Source organism: Calypte anna, chromosome 3 (genome assembly GCF_003957555.1).
Source record: "Calypte anna isolate BGI_N300 chromosome 3, bCalAnn1_v1.p, whole genome shotgun sequence".
NCBI classification, from domain to species: Eukaryota; Metazoa; Chordata; class Aves; order Apodiformes; family Trochilidae; genus Calypte; species Calypte anna.
This window is the reverse complement of record NC_044246.1, coordinates 22,044,853-22,063,189: the sequence shown is the minus strand read 5'-3', so window position 1 is coordinate 22,063,189 and position 18,337 is coordinate 22,044,853. Positions and strand designations below refer to the sequence as shown.

At 41.6% G+C, this 18,337-nt stretch overlaps 1 protein-coding gene across 1 annotated transcript in view; it reads right to left on the bottom strand.

The window, feature by feature from the left end:
• Positions 1-9,574: 9,574 nt before the first annotated feature.
• HHAT (hedgehog acyltransferase) overlaps positions 9,575-18,337 on the bottom strand; it is a 100,542-nt gene continuing 91,779 nt past the window's right edge. The window contains exon 11 of the mRNA XM_030446867.1: positions 9,575-9,757. Coding sequence (XP_030302727.1) covers positions 9,575-9,757 — 183 coding nt within the window. The remainder of the gene's footprint in view (positions 9,758-18,337) is intronic.

Here is an 18,337-nt window from a genome sequence, read left to right as displayed (position 1 = left end):
TGTGAGTCTTATAAACACCCCATGAAAGAGGGCAGAAGTAATAAAAATCAATAGTCCAATGTCATTACACAGTTAGGAGCATGGATGCTAACAATCCCAAAAAAAATGATCATGTTATTTATCTGTATTCCCTTGCATGTTGCAAGAATAAGAAAAAGCTTTAAAAAAAATCAAAATAACTAAATCAGTTAAGAAAAGCATATTTTAAATATGCTATTTTATTCTATTTTAAATAGAAAAGCATATTTTCTATTTAAAATTCTTAAATACTGGTGTGCTACTCTAGCTATAAATGACTCACACCATTTTCCAGTAGAATGGGCAGGAATACACAGGTCTGGCAGTTTGATGGAGATTTCTGGAAAAAAAAGATTCTGGTATCTCAAGAACTATCAGAAATAAAACAGATCTTGTTAAAGCATGGAGGGCTAAGATATTTGTATCAGGCCTTTAATCTAACCTACTTACAGTGAAAATTCAATACCAAGGAAGAAATCCACCACCTAATGAGTCACAGCTGGTTATCAGTACATGCTCTCTATATATGAGGAATTTTAGAAATAATAAATGAGAAAAGGGGAAGAGAAAATGGAAAACAGTTTATTAAATCTAAACTACTCTAATATTAGAAATGCATTACTTTCTTGGGAGATATGTTCTCCCAATAAAGCCAATTCTCCCAATAAGCCACATTCCACCCCCTGCTCATCCATCCTTTACAGGTGCCACTCTAGATAGCAAGACTATCAATAGAGTGGTATAATACTGAGCAAAAATTGCCAGCTGTTTAGGAAGGAGATGAACTTCTGCCCTCATGGTGCATCCTTAAGGATATCATAGCTAAGTTTGCCTTATTATGTGGTGAAGTTTCTCAGCGCTTGATCGAGTCCACATGAAGTTTAATATATTCCAAGTTAGGCGTGAACTTAAATCCCAAATCTGCACAGTTTCAGATCTCTGTGGGCTGGGACCAAGTGCACTAAGAAAACATGCCACAGCATGCCATTTAGTAATAAATGTAATGATGGCAGCTAGAAGACATCTCACAGAACTGTCAGCATTTATATGGGTTTAAGTCTATAAACTCTATCAAATACAAATATATTTCACTCTCTCTCAAAAAGAAAAAACCCAAAACCCTACCAAAAAAATCCAGTCAAGATAATGAGACAAGGCCTAATCAAATCAGTTAATTTGTGCAGGCTTCTTGTACTTTTAGTTTTCCTATTCTTTCAAGCAGTGACTATTTAAGGATAGCTGAAATAAATTCATTCGAAGATAAAAAGATAGATGCTAAAACAGTCTGAGACAACTATCTTTCTTTGTGAGTCTAGAACACAATTACAGACACAACAGAATTAGAGTAAAATATGTTAGCTAATATGCAGAACTCTGCTGAACTCAAACTCCTGTCAAGATCCCTTGGTGAGAATACAAAGCTCTCATTGCTTTTCATTCCTGTTGCACAGCTGATAAAACTTTTAGAACAGGATCTGCCTCCTCTGTGGCCCATGCACCCTCACAACAAAATTTGTTCTGAAATCTCTGACTTTGGTGCTAGAGATTCAAGAGCCAGAATGGCCACACCTTGAAATCCCAATCTCAAGATGATACCCAGGACTAGCATTTGGACAAAAGTCTTGTTTCCCAATAATATGAGAAAATTTGATCTAGCAGCCTTCAGGTTTTGTAGAACCCCACAAAATGCTATTTTAACATCACTTTTCAGGAAATAAACCAACTTAGAAAGTTGTCATGAAAATCTCAATGACTGCAGCAAAATACAGCTGATGTTCTGGTTCCTGCTGTTGGACGGTTACTTTCTGCATTTGGGAACTGCTCTCTCAAGGAGCATTTGAAAAAAGTGAAACAATCAGGACTAGTTCAAATCTGAAGGCAGATGAGCAGAGCTGCCAGAAGGAAGAAATGGGATGCAGTAATGAGAGGGATGTAGCAGCTACAAGACTCCTGGCAATTTCTGAATAAGGGAAAAGAAAAAGATTGAATCATTCTTCAGAGAATTCTTCTTGATGGTTCCAAGTCAGCTGAAATTATGGCTCTGTCATTGAACTTTATGTGCATAAAGTCACAAGACAGAAAGGCATTTTAGAGGTTTTACAAGATTATTTTTTTTAAATTGTTTTTTCATTAATATTGAAACTTCCCATTCCCACTTCTTCACTGAGCTCTGCTATAGGAATTACAAGCTGAACTGCATGTTGACAAGCAGTCACGGAAATATTAAGCTTCCCGAGACAAAAATCATTGTACTTTTTATATTCATGCTATGCTTAAGACATAAAGACTCCACACATTTGAAGTATTTCAGTCTCTGAATGACTACTAAGCAGCACATACTGATCTGCTACTCCAGCAGAACATACACGTTTGGTGGTATCATTCATTTCAGCTTTCACACTAAGCACATTGCTACCAGCAAAGTTACATCTTGAAGAGGGACTTTCCTAACCAAATACACCAACTACTCATTGTACCACCCTACACTTTACTAGCATCATTAAAATGATAAGAAAAGGGTTGTATGAACCTTACCCAAGTCATTGAAGATCTGGAAGCATTTTGCTTGTGCTCAGCAAAGCCCATGAAATAGCAAACTTGTCTTTTTATAGAAGAGTTGGGGATTGCCAAGAAGGCAACAAGATGTAGTAACAACTCCCCTTTTTATGCCTGCTGTGAAGTTTATTTAGCTCTGTAGGGCATGTACAATATAGTGCACAATAGTGAACTCTGTACATGCTATCATTGTATAGATTCTCCTGCTTGTATCTGTACATGCCATGTGTAAAATAAAGGCTTTATCATGGATTTTGAGACATGGATTCTTTCTGCCCAACTCTGATCCTACAATCATACTGATCCTGGCAGATGTGTCTGTGTGTGTTCTGAGACTTTCCACATAGCAGGATCTTTCTGCATTAATATGTCTGCAAGATCAGGTCTCAAGACTATAAAGATAAATGGTAAACTATTGAGATTCAATATCAATAGGTGAATTTAAACATCACAATGCTCTGACCATTTTCACATGGAACAGAGGCTCAGACCAACCAGATTCAACAGAAAAATGTCAGAACATGCTTTATTGTTTCAACTCTAAAGAAACCCCTCCAAAACCATACTTGATTTTTATACAGCTCTCATCTTTTGGGAGGTGAAAAGGAAATCCTTACTACTGAAGATCAAAACTAATTTTTCTTGGTATTTTGCTAGTTCACTTCCCAATGATCTGGACTCACCAAGCAAAGTCACATGAATGATTGTAAAAACAAGTTTTGTTTGTGCATGAAGAGGAATGAATCATTTGGAAAAACGTGACATCTTCAGAACTATTCTTGATGACATTAAATATTTATCTAAATTATGTAATCCACAAATATAGCATTCATAAATGTATTTTTGGAAAAAATGACCTTGAGGAAGTTTCTGCATAACAGCAGCTAGTGTGCTTTCTCAGTGAAAGAGAAAATCTGGAGGCACAAGAATTCTGGAAAACCATATGCCAGCTCCACTGCAGCAGAAGCTTCCAAACCAAAACAAGGGCTAAGACACAAATCATGACAATTCTGGACAGTCAGTTACTGAAATAGCCCTCTTTTTTCTTTCAGCTGCAAAGAAAGCTGAATGAAATCTTTGCAAGAGATGCACAGAATGGACAGTGAGGTGTCACACAGGGGCAGAGATGACTCTGCTGATAGCTCTTGTGGTCTCCTTTGAGGTCCTATGCTACATGATTTCACTCCTTCCTTGACACTGCTACCAATGCATCTCAACATAGGGTTTATTTCTGTTGTAAATGGAATTAACACTGTTGATGAACACATTTTCCAATATGGTGGAGCAGTTGGATACCCTTAATTGCAGGACCTATGCCCAGCCAGCCACTCTATACTCTTGAGGTAAATAATTTCTAACTGAGGGTGAAATTCACTCTTAGCTTGATGTTTATTAAAAGGCATGTTCTAAAAAGTTGGATGTCCCATCTAATGTCAACTATCCTGTACAAAATGCCTCTGAATGCAGTGAGGAGCAACGATGCATCTCACCCTAAAACAGGTGGATGTGGGATGAACTGCCTCAAGAGAGGCATTCCTTGCAGTTTAGAAAGGATCCTTAAAATGCTGGTTTACAGTTAAATGATGACTGTGCAACTTTCTGACAGCTACTGAAAGTAAAATACACTTGACAAGCTCTGTGTGTTTTGCCCATTGATCTGTGCTCTGTTCCTCAGGAACCAGGGAAAGAGCAGGAAGAATTTTATAATTGTATCACCCAAAATACTTGTTCTTCCACCCAGATTAATGTCTTTGGCCATGCTTGCTAAGATAATTCAGTCTCTTAACCAAAAGCACTGCACAGCAGTGGTCCCAGGAGGGAGCCCTTCTGAAGAGAATCCCCTTCATTGGAGCCTCTTTTTGGATGGAACTAATAACTAATTACTGAATACAGAATTGAAACCAGTCTGTTATGTAGAAGGCATTTCTCCTGCTTTGTTTTTAGAACGTGACTCACTTTTCTCATGTGAGAAAAGCCTTCCTAAAAGAAAGTGGGAGAAAATGCTTATGGTAGGAACATCTTTACCAGGAAAAAACTTACGGGGCAAAATCAAATTTTAGAAACCAGCACTGAGGCTGGTCCAACCAGTCTGAGAACATATTTAAGAACAAATGCACATAGGACACACACATCTCTGCTCTCATAATTTTGACAACAGTGATTTTAATGATACAGAGAAATTAACTTTAAAGCCAGATAAATTTATTTTTCAACAAGAAAAACAAAGCCTAAAAAAATACTGCTACCTAGCATGCTCAACTCTCCGTCAGTGGTACAGGAGCTGTGGAAAGCACTGGCAAAACACTGCAAAGCAGTTCAAATATCAGTCAAGCAAGAATTCCAAGAAAAGAGAGTGGATAACTGGGGCATGGAAAGGGACACTGCAGCATCTAAAGCTTATCACATGTGAGAAACAATCTCCTCTTCCTGAAAGCAATCCACAAAGCTTTGATAACAAACTTAGCTCACTTGCATAGTCGTTCTTGCACTGACTATGCTGTCCTGGGGTGTAACTGCTTTCATTACCATGTCTGCTCTTACTCCCAGACAACTGTATAGATGTTAAGTAATACTCAGTCTGCAAAAGAACAGAGTAGGTCCTCTCCAGTAACCAAAGAACAAAATTATAAGTGCATTTTGCACATCTTCAGCTTCAATAAAATTTCATATTAAGACCTAGCTATTTTAAATTTGCATCATTTGTCACACACATGCTACTGGGAAGCTGCTATTCAAGCAGTGTTTTTACATATTATACAATAGCACTCAATTTCTGACTACAAAGTGATTCATGCTAAGCATTAAGGGTTTTAAAATGCTGATATTGTGAGGTTCATTTACTTGCCAGACTTGAAAATAAGATCACACAGCATATCTAAAGCTGCACCTAAACCTGGAGATCTGATTTCTGCTCTGAGGTGCACTTTATTGCTTGAGTTTGGCCAGTATGTTCTTGACTAATCTTGTCAGTCTACAAATGCCAATTATATTTACAAACTGTGAAATGCACATCTGTTCTCCTCCTTCCTATCCAATACATACAAAGCTTTGTGGACACAGTTCTGTGGGATCTAAAGAAAAGAATAAAGGACCTGACCATTCTTCTCAGCTGATGTGCAGGTTGACATTTTTGTTTCCACAGGTCCTTATTCCTTATGTGAACTCTACCCCTTACCTCAGAAGGATTTTATGTCACACTATTCCTGAGTCCTCTGTCACCTCAGTCAACCAATCTCAAGTTCTGCTGCCCATGTTGCTGAGAACGTAGAGATATCCTACAAATGCAAATCCTCTAGATTTTTTCTTAAAGCAGTGCAAAACCCTGCTTAGGTTTCCTAAACTGAGTTTCAAAACAGATAAAAATGACTTTAAATAGAGAAAATATATTATTTCTAATATTTTAACCTGAAATTAACAAAGTTTCATCTTTGTTCTCAACCCAAAGCTAACAATTATTGGCTCATTGTAACTGGATACAAATCTAACAGATCTTTGTAATTTACTGGACATAATAGAATTACTTTGTCTACAAAGTGCAAGGACACAGGTTTGGATACTACAAAGAGAAAAGGGTTGGGTGTCTCTTCCCAGACTTCTTCACAAGATACTGACAGGAGGTCAACATCTGTTCTAGTCAAAGCTCATCAATGTCACAAAAAAAAAAACCAAAAAAAAAAAACCAAAAAAAAAATTGAAATTCTGTTCTGTTGTTTGCATCACACAAGGAAGAATGTCTAAAAATTTAAACACAAACCAAACGTCCTCGTGCCCCACAAAACACTCACCCACTACCAGTACCCTTACTTCTCCAAACAAGTTAAGCTTATCCCCATTTAAATTTTATGAAGCTAATGACAAAAACTGGAGTTGAAGAAAAGCAACTAGGTCATCTCATCTGTGTTTAGCCTGACAAAGGAATGACTGAAGAGTATATAGTATTTAGTCTGGTCTGAATATACTGATGAATTGGATTCACCAGAAGAGTGCAGACAATACACAAATTTATCTATCTTCCAGCATTGTACTCTCCAAATCATATCTGTGGATCTTTGTTGTACCTCCTATAGACCAGCAGTTAAATTTACTTTAAATTGAAGACCACAGTTGTGAACAGTCTTTCTGGATTTGAGTGGCTGTCACGGTTTAACACTGGCCCGGCGATTAAACCGAATAACAGATGCTCTCTATTAATCTCTCTCTCCTTGATAGAGAAAGGAGAGAGAATAAGGGAGAGAGACTTATGGGTTGGAAACTAAACTACACAACTTTAATGAAACAGTACTGATAAATAGGCAAAATTACTAAATATATACAAATATACAGGAAAATGGATACCACATTCCTCCCCCCTCTCCCCCAATAACTCTCACGTCACCACCGAGGCTGCAGGGCAGCCCTGGGAAAGTCCAGGCTGGACTCCTGGAGTCGGCAGCAGTCGGGAACTGGAGGCAGGAACACACAGATATGGGCTGGCACGGATCAGGACCACAGGCAGACGAACGGACGGGATCCTTCCAGGATGCCGGGTGAAGGAAGGGAGGAAGGGAAATCAGGAAATCCAGAAGTCTGGAAATCCGGAAAAGATCTGGCTCGGCCCTCGTGATGCCTCAAATTTATACTGAGTGTGACATATATGGGATGGAATACTCTGTTTGGTCAATTCTGGCATCTATCTTGTCTGTTCCTCCCCAAAGGAGGGCTCAGGTGGGACCTCTGTATCCTCCTGGACGGTAAAATGTTTTCCTCAGAGCTGAGCAGTGTCCTTGGCTCTGCATACCAGTCTCTAGCAGTAACTATAAACATCAAGTGTTATCAATCCTAGAAGCACACACTGTCTGAGAAACTTGCTGTTAATTTCAGCAAATGCAACTACTTACAAGAGACCTAGCTAAAAGCAAAAGCACAAAACAGAAAATCACCTTCATCCTGGCCCAAACCAGGACAGTGGCCTTCAATGCTCAGCATTTGTTCCACAGTAGGAACACAGGACATTCACAATAGAGCAGGAGTGTTCACGCAATAAAATCCTAGCAGACGTTTAGCTTGTATGTGATTTGTCAGAACCATAATGCAGCAATAGAATATATTCACGGCCACCTGTGTGAGCTAAGGATACATGGATATGAAGAATAACACTGAGATTTCTACTGGTAGATCATTAACTGTATTAACCAAAAGCTTTTACAGTATAAAAGTAAAGTTAATTTTATTAACACATCATGGAAACAAAGTTACAAATAACTAAGATGATTTGCTATTTCTTTAGAAGTAGCCAGGTGGGGGTTGGGCTCTTTTGCCAGACGACTTTCAACAAGACAAGAGGGCATGGTCTTAAGTTGTGCCAGAGGAAGTTTAGGTTAGATATTAGAAAGGATTTCTTTACGGAGAGAGTGATCCGGCATTGCAATGGGCTGCCCAGTGAAGTAGTGGATTCTCCATCCCTGGAGATATTTAAAAAGAGACTGGATGTGGCACTCAGTGCCATGGTCTAGCAACCGCAACGGTGGTTCAAGGGTTGGACTCGATGAGCTCTGAGGTCCCTTCCAACCCAGCCAATTCTATGAATCTATGATTCTATATCTTAAGACACTTGGTCCCTAATACTGAAGTAATTATGGATAGTGAAGTTATACATGGAACAGTAGAACAAAGAGCTATTAAAAACAAAAACCAAAAAAACACCAAACAAAACTTAGAAAAACAATCAATAGTTGATCTGTTTAATTAAGCACTACTTGTTAAAATGTTGTCCATCAGATGCAAACCCCAGCATCCTGACAACTGCTAACCCTACCAAAGAGGAAGGCATACTTTTTCCATTTATAATATACAAATTGCATTAAGAAAATAATTAGCATGAAGTTATAAACCTGATATGGACAACTTCATTGATGCTTTGGTTTTTAATTAGGTAAGAACCGATGTCTAACTTCCAAACTTACTCTGCCAGCTATTTTTTCTACTGAAAAAAGCCATCTAACTGGGAGGAAACAAGAGAAAATTAAGTCTTTTTAAGAAAACAGAAAACACATCTTTTACTTTCTAAGAGCAAAACACAAGCATGAGCAAGCATTTCACCCCATCTTTCCTTCCCACTATTAACAAAAATTTTCATTCCATTCTCTACTAAAAATTTCTTAGGACTGTCTGAATGTTGTTTTTTTTTCCCTTGAGCTTGGTAGAAAAATTGTTCTCTTTATGTGCATAATTTACTCTGATAGTTCAGTTATTTTGGGATGCTTAAGTAGGACCCTGAAACTCCAGTGCTGACTCTGAACCATTACAAGAGCAGAAAACGCTGTGTGAAGGAGTAATAGAAAGCAGTGGTTTTAGTGAAAGAGCACTTTCAGGCAGAGAAGCCTATTAGTACTTTCCTCAGGAGGAAGAAATATTCCTCTGCAAGACCTTTATCTGACTGTGTGGGATGCTGGCAGCAGTAACAACCTAAGAAAACTGATCATCCTTACATTGAGCTCTGGCAAAAAAAAGGAAGATTTGTCTCCTGAGTCAGCTCACAGCAGAACACTACGTACTGCTTATTCAGCAACACCACAGGCAGATACTGTCACCCATGTTCCCCTGTCCTCAATATTCAGAAGGTCCTTGCCCTGACAACAGATCCACTACAGAAAAAAACTTAGTTCCTCAATTACATTGTGTTACTCAGATCTCATTCACTAACCTGACACAAGATCTGTGGGGTTGGCTTTAGAATGCCTGTTCTTAGTGATGTACAGAAAATGCAGAGGAAAAAAAAATGCAACCTGGCTAAATTGTCACACGTTTATTATTTGATCTTCAGTGATTTCACTGACAGAGAAGTCTTATAACTCTCTTTCTAGAGTTGATGGGATAATGGCAATGCTTTTTTGTAGTCACACAGCCTGGATTATTTAGATTTTATCAGACAGATTTCAGATAGTTTTGAACAAGAACATAAAAAGTTACTCCCAGCTAGTGCACTGAGAGAAGATCCTGGCACAGCCCACCCAGGGTAATATTAGAAAGTTCTGTTATCTAGAAAGCACATAAACTTGCCTTCCACAAAGATCCTGTTCCAGTAGATTTTTCCAACGTGATTTCCTCCAAGAAATATTAGATTTGATAAAATCAACATGGAAGTGCTAACAGATGCTAGGACAGCATGAAGTCGTCGACGAATTCTTGGCGAGAAGAAACGCTCCTGAGGGGCAAAATAAAAAATGCAGATGAAGTTACCAATCCCTACAATTTTTCAAATCATGTTAGAAAAAGACATTGGTGTTAAGACACACAATTTTTATACAAAAATTCAAATGCTTATGGAACAGATCCTGGAACTTTTGAAGTATCTCCCACCAATACCATTTAAGCTTAGGTAAGACTTCACAATAAGAAGAGGTGTTGAATCACAATCAAGGTTGGAAGGGACCTCTGGAGGACACAGAAAGGTCAGGAAAGCAGGCTCAGTTTAAGACTGCATCCAGTCAGCTTCTGAGTATCTCAAATGATGGACACTGCATAACCTTCCTGGGCAACCTCTGCTGGCATTTGACTACCCCCTCAGTAAACAAGACTTTCTTAACTTTAAATGGAATTTCTGGTATTTCACTTTGTGCCTGTTGTCACTAAATACCACAGAGAAGAGTCTGGCTTTGTCTTCTTTTCCTCTACAATTAGGTATTTACACACATGAATAAGCTCCCCTTGAAGCCTTCTCTTCTCTGGGCTGAATTGTCCCAGCTTGCTCAGCCTTTCCTCTTATGGCAGATGCTCCAGTCCCTTCACCATCTTCATGGCCATGTCCGTCCTGTACTGGGGATTCCAGAACTGAACACATTTCTATACATGCTTATGTCTTTTTCTGAGACAAAAGACAGAATTTTTTCTGATGGACATAAACCGTAACAACAGGCTGCTAGGGTGGATCATAGAATCAGCTGGGTTGGAAGGGACCTCTGAAGATCATCAAGTCCAACCCTTGATCCACTACCGCCACGGTTACCAGACCATGGCACTGAGTGCCACATCCAGTCTCTTTTTAAATATCTCCAGGGACGGAGAATCCACTACTTCCTGGGGCAGCCCATTCCAATGCCTGATCACCCGCTCAGTAAAGAAATTCTAATATCCAACCTAAGCCTCCCCTGGCACAACTTGAGACCGTGCCCTCTTGTCTTGTTGAAAGTCGTCTGGCAAAAGAGACCAACCCCCACTTGGCTCCAACCTCCTTTCAGGTAGTTGTAGAGAGTGATGAGGTCTCCCCTGAGCCTCCTCTTCTCCAGGCTGAACAGCCCCAGCTCCCTCAGCCTCTTCTCATAGGGTCTGTGCTCGAGTCCCTTCACCAGCCTGGTTGCCCTCCTTTGGACCTGCTCCAGGACCTCGATATCCTTCCTGAACTGAGGGGCCCAGAACTGGACACAGTACTCGAGGTGTGGCCTCACCACCACTGAGTACAGGGGCAGAATCCCTTCCCTGGACCTGCTGGCCACACTGTTCCTGAGCCAGCCCAGGATGCCATTGGCGTTCTTGGCCACCTGGGCACACTGCTGGCTCATGTTCAGCTTCCTGTCAATCCAGACTCCCAGGTCCCTTTCTGTCTGGCTGCTCTCCAGCCACTCTGTCCCCAGCCTGGAGCTCCCCATGGGGTTGTTGTGGCCAAAGTGCAGGACCCGGCACTTGGCTGTGTTGAACCTCATCCCGTTGGAATCAGCCCAACTCTCCAACCTGTCCAGATCCCTCTGCAGAGCCCTCCTGCCTTCCAGCTGATCCACACTCCCCCCCAGCTTAGAGTCATCTGCGAATTTGCTGATGATAGACTCAATCCCTTCGTCTAAGTCGTCGATAAAGATATTAAACAGAACTGGGCCCAACACTGATCCCTGGGGGACACCACTAGTGACCGGCTGCCAACTGGATGCAGTCCCGTTCAGCACCACTCTCTGGGCCCGGCCCTTCAGCCAGTTCTTAACCCAGCACAGGGTGCTCCTGTCCAAGCTGTGGGCTGACAGCTTTTTCAGGAGTATGCTGTGGGAGATGGTGTCAAAGGCCTTGCTGAAGTCCAGGTAGACCACATCCACAGCCTTCCCCTCATCCACCAGTCGGGTCACCTGATCATAAAACAAGATCAGGTTGGTCAGACAGGACCTGCCCTTCCTAAGCCTGTGCTGGCTGGGTCTAACCCCTTGTCCATCCTGTAGGTGCTGTGTGATTGCCCCCATGATGATCTGTTCCATGACCCTGCCAGGCACTGAGGTCAGGCTGACAGGCCTGTAGTTTCCTGGGTCCTCCTTCCAGCCCTTTTTGTGGATTGGCGTGACATTGGCCAACCTCCAGTCATCTGGGATGTCCCCGGTGAGCTAGGACTGTTGGTAGATGATAGAGAGAGGCCTGGCGAGCTCTTCTGCCAGCTCTCTCATCACCCTTGGGTGGATCCCATCTGGTCCCATAGATTTGTGGGGATCCAAGCATCTCAGTAGGTCACTGACCATTTCCTTCTGGATTACAGGGGGGCTGTTCAGATTCTTGTTTCTTTCTACAAGCTCCAGAAGCCAGCTGTCCTCAGGACAACCTGTTTTACTGTTGAAAACTGAGGAGAAGAAAGTGTTAAATACCTCAGCCTTTTCTTCATCTTTGATAACTATATTCCCGCCCATGTCAAGTAGAGAATGGAGGTTTTCCCTGCCCCTCCTGTTGCCACTGATGTATCTGTAGAAGGACTTTTTGTTATCCTTCACAGAGGTGGCGAGATTCAGTTCAAGTTGTGCCTTTGTCTCTCTAATTTTCTTTCTACACAACCTAACTATATTACTAAATTCTTCTTGAGTAGTTAGCCCTTTTTTCCATAATCTGTAGGCCCTCTTCTTTACCCTAATTTCTTTCAAAATTTCCCTGTTCAGCCAGACCGGTCGTCTTCCCACCAGCTCGCCTTTCAGCACACTGGGACAGCCTGCTCCTGTGCTGTCAAAACTTGCTTCTTGAAGTACGTCCATCCCTCCTGGACCCCCTTGTTTTCAAAGGCTGTTTCCCAGGGTACACTCTGAATCAGTCTTCTGAATAGGCCAAAATCTGCCATCCAGAAGTCCAACGTAGAGGTTTAATTGACAGCCCTCCTTGCATCCCTGAGTATTGAAAACTCTATTATTTTGAGATCACTGTGTCCCAGATGTCCACTGACCACCACATCTCCCACCAGCCCCTCTCAGTTTGTGAACAGGAGGTCTAGCGGGGCCCCATCCCTGGTAGGCTCATTTATCAGCTGGAGCAGGAAATTATCCTCTATACACTCTATGAATTTCCTGGACTGCCTCCTCTCTGCTGTGTGGAGTTCCCAGCAGACATCCAGCAGGTTAAAGTCACCCATGAGAACAAGGGCTGACGATTTTGAAACATCCGCCAGTTGCTTGTAGAATGATTCATCACCCTCATCATCCTGATTGGGTGGTCTGTAACAGACTCCCACCTGATTCTGATCCACAGGCACTCAACCTTATTGTTACTGGCTTCAACTTCTACAGAATCTAGAGACTCTAATATATAAAGCTCCACCTCTCCTACCCTGCCTGTCCCTTCTGAAGAGCCAGTAGCCACCCATGGCAGCACTCCAGTCATGGGAGTCATCCCACTACGTTTCCATGATAGCGACTACATCATAGCTTTCCTGCTGCACGATGGCTTCCAGCTCCCCCTGTTTGTTGCCCATGCTGCATGCATTGGTGTACATGCACTTCAGCTGGGCTGCTGATTTGGTTCTTAACTTGGGCTGTCCACCCTTGGGCTCCTTTCTGGATAGCCTGGTTTCGACCCCATCCCCCTTCAAACCTAGTTTAAAGCCCTCCTTACCAGCCCCACCAACTTATAGCCTAGAGTCCTTTTGCCCTTGCAAGATAGATGAAGCCCATCTGGTTTGAAGAGACTAGGTTTGATAAAATTTGGCCCATGCTCAAAAAACCCAAAGTTCCGCCAGTGGCACCAGTCCCTTAGCCACCTATTGATATGACAGGTTTTCCTACTCCTCTCCTCATTCATCTCTGCTACTGCAGGAATGGAGGCAAACACCACCTGTGCTCCTGACCCATCAACTAAACGACCCAGAGCCTTGAAGTCCCTTTTAATTGTCTTAGAACTTCTTCCATTAATGTCATCACCACCAGCCTGGACTACCAACAGTGGATAATAATCAGAGGGCAGAATTAGCTGGGAGAGTCTCCTACTAAAATCCATCACCTGGGCCCCAGGAAGGCAGCAGACCTCCCTGTGGGATGGGTTAGGTCAACCTATAGGGCCCTCAGTTCCCCTCAGAAGGGAGTCACCAACTACAACTACCCTTCTTTTTTTCATTGTAGCTGTAGTTGTAGCCCATCTGGTAGATGGGGGGCAAACAGGAGACCTTCCAGACAGATCTTCCTCTTGTCTGTCCTCTGCCTGATTCTCTGAGCCCAGGGCCTCATATCTGTTCTTTAAGGGCACCTGGGGAGATGGTGGGGATTGGGAGGGGATTCTTTTGCCTCTCCAATGAGGGACCTGTTTCCATTCCCTCCCATCCACCTGGTTTGCTCCAACTGCCTGATGGAAGGAGGGGCAGGGCTTCACCGTCTCCTTCTGGACTTCTTTTGGGTTAGAAAGGGTGTGACTCCACCAGTCAATTTCCCTTTCACTGTCCCTAATAATTCTTAGTCTACCTCCTCCTTGAGCTCTGCCACCAGGCACAGCAAGTCATTCACCTGCTCGCATCGCACACAGACCCCGCTCACACCGTCCTCTGGTGCTAAAACGAGGCTCAGACACTCTACACAGCCAGAGGCCTGAACAGCTACATCCCTCTTGCTGTCCCTCTTCAAGGGTTCTGTGTGGACACACCCTGCGCCTTAACAGCACCAGGGTTTGCTTTTTTGAAGACCATTGCTCCTTCAAGAGAGCTGTGCCCCTCCTGCTTGCCCTGACTGCGCGAACTGCCATGCTAACTGCCGTGCCCCGCTCCTGTTTGCCGCGCTCGGGGTTGCTGGTGCTCCTCACAGCTCTTCATATCCCTCTCGGCAGTGCTGGGTGCCGCCCCCTTATCAGCTGATTGGCCTCACCTGAGACCACCAGCAGAAATACCATAGCAGATTAAACACCAGCAGATAATACTATCCAAGAGGCCCCAGTATGGGTCAAAGCACTTCAGTACAAAACTAACATGATTAAACAACTTCAGAAGTCATTAGTTCTTTGGCGGATTAATGAGGCTTCACTGGAAGATTCCAGAGTCAGATCACAACTGGTTATCACAATGAGTATTAATAAACAGACACTTCCATGAAAGGAAAGATTTAAATACACATGTAATCCCCAATTATTTTTTTTTCAGTGCAAATATTGCTGCTCATGTTTGAGAAGTCTAAGTATGTGTTGCAAAGCTTTTGGTGCTGTTATTATAGAGATACAAATAAAGCAGGTCTCTCTCCACCACATACTATTTCACATTTTTCTGAATCTGTATTTTGCATTATCACCTGAGGTATGAGTGCAGCACCAAGACTTCTAGAAGATGGTGAAAGAAGGATGAAAAAGTTTTAGCTTTCTCCAATATTGAGTCGTTAGTACAAATTTGAAATAGCATTATAGCACATTACAAGGAAAGACTGTCTCATCATTGCATAAGAAAAAAAAAAAAATTTTGTTCACCATGGCCCACGGCTAAAAGCCTCTTTACATAGTGCCTGAATCTGCAGAAGTCTGAGTGTTTCATGTGAAGTGATGAAGCAGTTGCCAGGGGATGGGAACAAAGGAAAATATCAGGAGCTGCTCAGCCTTTATGTTATAAACATTGATGCTGCAGAAAACAAAGCCTTGTGACTCAGCATCAAAACAAAAAGAGCAATAATTAATCTTTAATAGCTGCAGCCAGACCAGAATTCATACTCAGATACCTGAAACAACATAAACACATGCTCAAAACTTACCTAAAAATACATTTCTAGACAATTAAATTGCTAGTTTTGTAAGCATCAAAACAAATGTTTTAACTATTAGAGTATAAAGTCACAAATCTTCAGAGAAATGACAGTTACAAGCATTAAAATACAATTTTAACCTATTACTGCAAGTAGATCTCTGGTAAATTGAATATTAGCTCCAGTTAGTACTATACCTAGTGTATGAATTGGTCTAAGTCAGCAGAAAAACAGGGACAGATAAGCTTCAGGTCATGCTGTATGCACAATACTGTAGCAAGACGAACCTCTCTTAGGGTACGACGCTTCAAGGTCCAACCAGGTGTTCCAGCAGAGACTCACGAGTAGTGCTTTGAGCCTATAGCCCTCAGGGTTGACTAGCCTGGATCGGTGCTATTGCTCCAAGAGCAACAGACCTCTCTGCTGGCTAGCCCAGGACTGAGCTGAGCCTGTGTCTCAGGCCTCACCTTTTACTAGCCCCCTCATCCTGCTCATGCGCAGTGGGGGCCCACCCTAATTAGGCACAGGTGGGCTTGACACAAGCTCATGCTCGCTCCCTGGGAATTAGTGGCACCTGGTTGCCTCATTTCATTACACAATACAGCAATAGTGCATCATCTGCCCAATGCTATGAAGGACATAAATATATGGAAACAGAGACTTTCAGCCCTTCACGGACACTTAAGAGTTACTTAGTGAAACAACTTTTCCCCTTTCCAGTACTCTGCACCTCTGAAGTTGCCTATGGACTTTCAAAACATTCTCCTTCAGTTCACTCACAGGTAGAGGATAACTTACGTTTGCCTCCTCCCGAAATGCACAGTATGAATGCATAGTCCCATATATGAAAAATATCTGCCTTTTTAGAATATGTAGTGTATGCACACACAGAAAACGCTTGAAATCTTGCTTTTAAACCCATGTTAACAAGCAAGTTTAGTAAGGAGCAGTTATGACCATGCTAGCTTGAACTTTTGTCTTAAGTCACCAAACTTACCCTTTTCTCACACCACAACTATTATTTCTGCTTGAGCTGTAGCCTATCTGAAGAGCTTTTATCTACCTTTCACTCTCCCTTTGTCAATCAAAATGATTAATTAAGTCTGTAGAGAAACAGTTTTAATTAAGAAAGGGATAAAAAAAGAACATTCTGGTAAAGCTGTAGAAAGAGTTAGCATAAAAAAGCAGTACAATGTAGACAAACAACATGAACAGCTAAAAAACTCTGCTACTTCTTTTTAAAAAATGAACACAGTAAAGAAAATAAAATGTCACATATAATACATCACCCCCTACAAAAATGCTATATGGTAAACAATACAAATTAACTGTAGTACAGACCACAAAAGCCTTTGGTCACTTATAAGGTATAAGGGAGTAGTTTAAGACACGGTTTAGCCAAACAATGAACCCTTTCTGGGATTTGCTGTAGCTAATTTCCATTAACTTTGCCAGGCATTGATCCAAAAAGCAGCACACACTTTCTGAAAGTCTTTGATGTCGATGCAGCTTTTACACAGCTGCAATGAAGGTAAAAAAAAAAAAAAAAGAAAAGTTTCTTTAAAGATTTTCTGACATCTCGAAAAAGCCGACTATGAAAGAACATTAGCAGCCATTGTGCTCAAATTAATACACTGGAAGCATTAATTTTCCCATGAAAAAAAGAATGAGGCTGCACTAGATAACCCATAATAATATTTGTGATTTAAATATATACCAGCACATGGATTTTTCTGAATACACAGCAAGTTCTCCAATGTGCTTTGAAGTTATCCAGTCCCACATGTGCATGCTGAACCTCCAGGGGAGGTGCAGATTGGGTATTAGGAAAAACTCCTTCACTGAAAGGGCTGTCAGGCACTGGAACAGGCTGCCCAAAGAAGTGGTTGAGTCACCATCCCAAGAGCTATTTAAAAGCTCTGTAGACATGGTGCTTAGGGACATGGTTTAGTGGTGGACTTTGCAGTCCTAGGTTGATGGTTGGACTCAACAATCTTGAAGGTCTTTTCTAACCAAAAAGATTCTATGATTCTGTCAGTTGTTTTCATCAAAGTAGACAAAATTTTAAAAAACTTCCACACCCACAACTTTTCATTATGCTATTTAATGCTTTTCAATAATATGTTCCATTGCAACAATACAAGCAGCTGCTATGGATTTGCAGTGCTTCTCTGGATTTTACTGCTGTCTTTCTCCTCTTTTCCTGTTGGAAATACAGCCACAAGATAAAGTGATGAAAGAGCACCTAGTATTAAAATGGTAACAAAGCTGTGGCTGCCTGGCTGAAACCCTTTATTTGTGTCCCTCCTCAATGCTCTCTCTTACTCATAAACTCACATCAATACTTCATCATACTTTCCTTTTAGTAATCAACCCCATCTCTCCACACACTGTGAAATAAATGGACTGTAGCATTTAAACTACACAAAATATAGACATCTTGTCAAGATACTCAGTTCAAAGGCATGCAGCATGATGTAGGAGGTACTTAGAAAGGTTGGCTCAGGTCACAACTTTCCTGGAACTGAATTGAGTTTGGATTATTATATCAATGCAATTCCTGCTGTAAATGAAAATCAACCTCAGACATTTTTGCCAGATGTTGGGAAAAACCTCTCTTGGTACACTGCTGCATCTAGTAGAATTGCCTACCACCAGATCTCTCTCAAATGGGCCTTCTCAGTCATTTTAGAAAAATAATTTACACCATCATGTAGCAGGGTACCTTGAAAAGTAAATCTGTTTGTGTGTTTGAGAAGGGTGGTAGAAGACAGGTGTGAAAAGGAATTTCATGGTGCAAACATTCTCATTTCTAAATCCATTTGCAGTCACACATTCATGTCACGTTT